Source organism: Carlito syrichta, unplaced genomic scaffold (genome assembly GCF_000164805.1).
Source record: "Carlito syrichta isolate Samal-C Ts95f unplaced genomic scaffold, Tarsius_syrichta-2.0.1 Scaffold303316, whole genome shotgun sequence".
NCBI classification, from domain to species: Eukaryota; Metazoa; Chordata; class Mammalia; order Primates; family Tarsiidae; genus Carlito; species Carlito syrichta.
Window position 1 is genome coordinate 216,644 of NW_007247412.1, and position 4,543 is coordinate 221,186.

Here is a 4,543-nt window from a genome sequence, read left to right on the forward strand (position 1 = left end):
TCTCGCCAAGTTGCCCAGGCGGGTCTCGAACCCAGGGGCTCAGGCAGTCCACTCACCTCAACCTCCCAAAGGCGCGGGATGACAGGCTGAGCCACCGAGCCCGGCGAAAACGCATCTTTAAGCCGGTTCCAGTTGACCGACTTAGAGGCCTTAGCCGTAAGCTGGGGAAATCTTTCAGTCCAGCCATGGAAACTGTGCCTGTCTTTTTACGTAAGCTGGCCCGCGTTTCCCAAACTTGCCTTATCTTTAAAATCCGCCTAAAGTGCCGGCTGGTGAGGGTCCTGGAAATCTGTAATTGCCTCCATGGGATTATTATGATCGGGAGAAAGTTTAAGAATAACCGAATAGACTGTTTTCTGAACTCTCAATTTAAAGTTGTACAAAGTGGGGGTGGGGGGGGTGGGAGGAGGAAGGGCGAATTGCTTGGGAATCCCCCTTACAGCTTCTGCTCAAGGATTGGCTCAGGAGTTGGTCATCTTTCCTTTATTCACCTAAAGGATAGTCCCTGATCAGGGGAAGGGAGTCTGTGGTTACTGGGATGACCAGCTGTTTCCTCAGGTATCTAAGCAGTGGATCCGAGCCCTGGAGGTTGGTGAGAGCCATGTATTGCCCCTAGATGAAATCGGACGAGAGACCATGACCGTAACCCTCATCGATGCCAATCACTGCCCTGGTTCCGTCATGTTTCTCTTTGAAGGACACTTTGGGACCATCCTCTATACAGGTGGGCTTCTCAAGGGGTCCCTCCCACCTTCCCAACCTAGATACCACTTTAAAAAAAAAAAATCAGTCTCACTGTTGCCCAGGCTGGAGTGCAGTGGCATGCTCACGGGCCACCGCAGCACGCAGGGCCACCACAGCCTTGACCTGCTGGCCTCAGGCGATCCTTCCACCTCAGCCTTTCAAGTAGCTGGAACTACAGATGTGTGCCACCATGCCCCCTAATTTTTTTTTATTTATTGTAGAGATGAGGTCTTGCCAAGTTGCCCAGGCTGGTCTTGAACCCTGGGATCAGGCAATTCTCTCACCTCAGTCTCCCAAAGTGCTAGGATTACAGGCTTGAGAGCCAGCGTTTCCATCCTACTTTTCTTTTTTATAGGCGGGAGCTCACCATATTGCCTATGCTGGTCTGCAACTCCTGGGCTCACGTATCCTCCCAACTCAGCCTCCAGAGTAGCTGGGATTATAGGCGAGAGGTGCCTACTGGTAGATAATACTTTTCCTGAGCTTAACTGGTAATAGAAGTCTGAAGACTTTCTGGCTTCATCCTATGTAAGCACAGTGATTGACCTCTTCTCAACTGGTTTCCCACTCTTTAAGGGTCCAGACCTCGTGAAGAGTAATTTTATAAACTGGAATAAGCTGGAGACATTTCTGTAAAGAAACTAGGCAGCTATACTTTATGGTTCAGTGTCAGGCCCAATAATAATTTTTAATTTTCCTTTCTGTTTTTTGCTTTGAGACTAGTTGCCCAGGCTGGAGTACAGTGGCAAGACCATTGCTCACTGCAGCCTTGAACTCCTGGACTCATTTGATCCTCTTTCCCAGACTCCTGAGTAGCTGGGACTACAGGTGTGCACCACCACGCCTGGCTAATTTTTCTATTTTTTACAGAGGTGGGTTTTCTCTTTGTGGTCCAGGTTGTCCTGAGCTCCTGGCTTCAAAGGATCTTCCCACTTCGGTCCCCACAAAGTGCTGGGATTACAGACGTGAGTCACTGTGCCTAGCCCCATAATATTTTTTCTGCAGGCTAGTAAGCAAACACCCATTTCTTATTGGGGGTGGGACAGGCCTGTTTTCTATTTTTTTGTGTTTCTGACCCCTGCCCTCATATACATGTTCTTCCAGGTGATTTTCGATATACACCATCCATGCTAAAGGAGCCAGCGCTGACGTTGGGAAAGCAGATCCATACTTTATACCTAGACAACACCAATTGCAACCCAGACCTGGTTCTTCCTTCCCGACAAGAAGCTGCCCACCAGATTGTCCAGCTCATTCGAAAGCACCCACAACATGCCATAAAGATTGGTGAGTTGTTTTCTTTCCTTTTTCACTCACCTACAAGTAGGGAATCTAGGTTTTTTGAGGGTTCCCACATCTTCCAGATCTTTGTGCAGCTCTCACTTTCTCCCTGAAACCTTATTTAAACCCTATACCAGTTCATCTTTTTCATTTTTTATAGTACTTGTTACCTTTCAGTATACTCGATATGTTTTTGATAAGCTATTGCTTATTATTTGTTGCCTATCCCCCCCTCCACTGCCACAAACACATAAACAGACTCCTTGAAAGCATAGATGGAAGTGGGAAGAAGCACTGTGTGTGGAACAGAGAAGTAGCAGCCAGTCTGACAGGTGCACAGTGGGCGAGGAGGCTAGAAAGGTGGGAGAGGCTGGCGTGCTTGTAAGCCATTTTGGACTTCATCTTAAACTCAGTGAGTAGCTACTGAAGGATTTTAAGTAGAAGAGGGACAATATTGCACTCATCACCATATGACATAGTCCATAATTTATGTAAGTATTGTATTTAGTTTTTGTGTCTGTCTCACACTTGGTAGAATGCAAGTTCTACCATGGTAGGGCTCTTTACTGTGAGTATATCCTAGATGTCTACGTGAATGCCAGACAGAGAAACATTCAGTTAGTATTTGTCATATGAATGAATGAAATTTATGCAAATATAGGTATTTAAGTGAGCATTGTGCTTTAATTTGGGTGCATTGGTCTAGTGATTATACAATGAATGATACAAAACATTTTGGAGACTCTTGGAGTTGCCTTTAGGGACAGTTTATGAAAATACATTTTTGTTCTAAATGACTTTTTTTTATTGTTTTCAAAAGTATAAGTCCACGAAAGAGAAAAGATTTGCCATAATTATAAATATTTTTAGGCTGGACATGGTAGCTCTCGCCTATAATCCTAGCACTTTGAGGGGCTTAGGTGAGAGGATTGTCTGATCTCACAGGTTCGAGACCAACCTGGCTAATTTGTCAAGACCTCATCTCTACAATAAATCAAAAAATTAGCTGGGCATGGTGGCGCACTCCTGTAGTTCCAGCTACTTGGAAGGCTGAGGCAGAAGGATCACCTGAGTCCAGCAGGTCGAGACTGCGGTGGCTGTGAGCATGCCACTGCACTCCAACCTGGGTGACAGTGTGAGACTCCAACTCAAACAAACAAACAAACAATAAATAATGTTTTAAAGTGACGTATCCCAACTCTAAGAGGAGTTTCAAAATGAGATTAAACAAGCCATTGGAAAAAAATATACCTTCCAGGTTGACTACCAAATTGACTGAGAAACATCCTCTGCTCTCAAGATTGCTTAACTACTCATAAAGAAGGACCTGAAGGCTGGGCATGGTGGCTCAAACCTGTAATCTGACTCAAAGAAAAAAGAAAAGAAAGTGACAAGTTTAAACATGTAAGAATGAATACATTTTTTTTTTTTAAGTTGGAATCTCACTCCATCGCCCAGGCTGGAGTACAGTGGCACTTTCACAGCCACTTCAGGGTCGACCTGCTGGCCTAGATGATCCTTCTGCCTCAGCCTTCCAAGTTGCTGCAAGTACTCGCGTGCTATCACATCTGGCTAATTTTTGATTTAGTGTAGAGATGAAGTCTCGCCAAGTTGCCCAGGCTGGTCTTGAACCTGTGGGCTCAGGCAGTCCTCTCACCTTGGACTCCCAAAGTGCTGGGATTACAGGCTTGAACCACTGTGCTCGGCCCACAATTCTTAATAAATAAATTCTAGGTTTTTTGGATCCCTCTCATTGCTGCTATATTTTTCTTTCTATAACCCTGCTATGATCATATTCTTCTTTTTTTTTTTTAATTGGAGTCGCACTCCGTCACCCACTTTGGGAGGCGGAGGTGAGAGGGTTGCCTGAGTCCAGGGGTTTGAGACCAGCCTGGGCAACTTGGTGAGCTCTCATCTCTACAGTGAATTAAAAATTAGCTGGGTGTCATGTGCACGCCTGTAGTTACAACTACTTGGAAGGCTGAGGCAGAAGGATCTCCTGAGCCCAGCAGGTCAAGACTGTGGTGGCTGTGAGCATGCCACTGCACTCCACTCCAGCCTGGGCAACAGAATGAGACTCCGACTCAAAACAACAAAAAAAAAGAATTAGCCATTTTCCTGCTTCAGACTCAAGGCTCCCCTTCATTTACACCGTCTAGACCAAGCTCCGTAGTATGTATAAGGGCCCCTATTATATGGCCTTTGCTTTTCTCTCTAGTGTCATTTCTTTCCAATTTCTTTTAGTAGCAGCAAGCTAACTCTTAAAATGTTTTCCACTAAGCTGGGCTCGGTGGCTCAGCCTGTATTCCCAGCGCTTTGGGAGGCTAAGGTGAGTGGATTGCCTGAGCCCGTGGGTTCGTGACCCGCCTGGGCAACTTGGTGAGACCTCATCTCTACAATAAATCAAAAACTAGCCGAGCGTGGTAGCGCGTGCCTGTAGTTCCAGCTACTTGGAAGGCTGAGGTGGAAGGATTGCCGGAGCCCAACAGGTCGAGGCTGCGGTGGCCAGGAACTTCCA

General features: G+C 46.1%; 1 protein-coding gene across 1 annotated transcript in view; it reads left to right on the forward strand.

The window, feature by feature from the left end:
- The window catches only part of DCLRE1B (DNA cross-link repair 1B), a 6,905-nt gene that overhangs the window by 684 nt on the left and 1,678 nt on the right, over positions 1–4,543 (forward strand). Inside the window, exons 2-3 of the mRNA XM_008058380.2 lie at positions 559–724; positions 1,849–2,031. Of these exons, the coding sequence (XP_008056571.1) occupies positions 559–724; positions 1,849–2,031 (349 nt within the window). The remainder of the gene's footprint in view (positions 1–558; positions 725–1,848; positions 2,032–4,543) is intronic.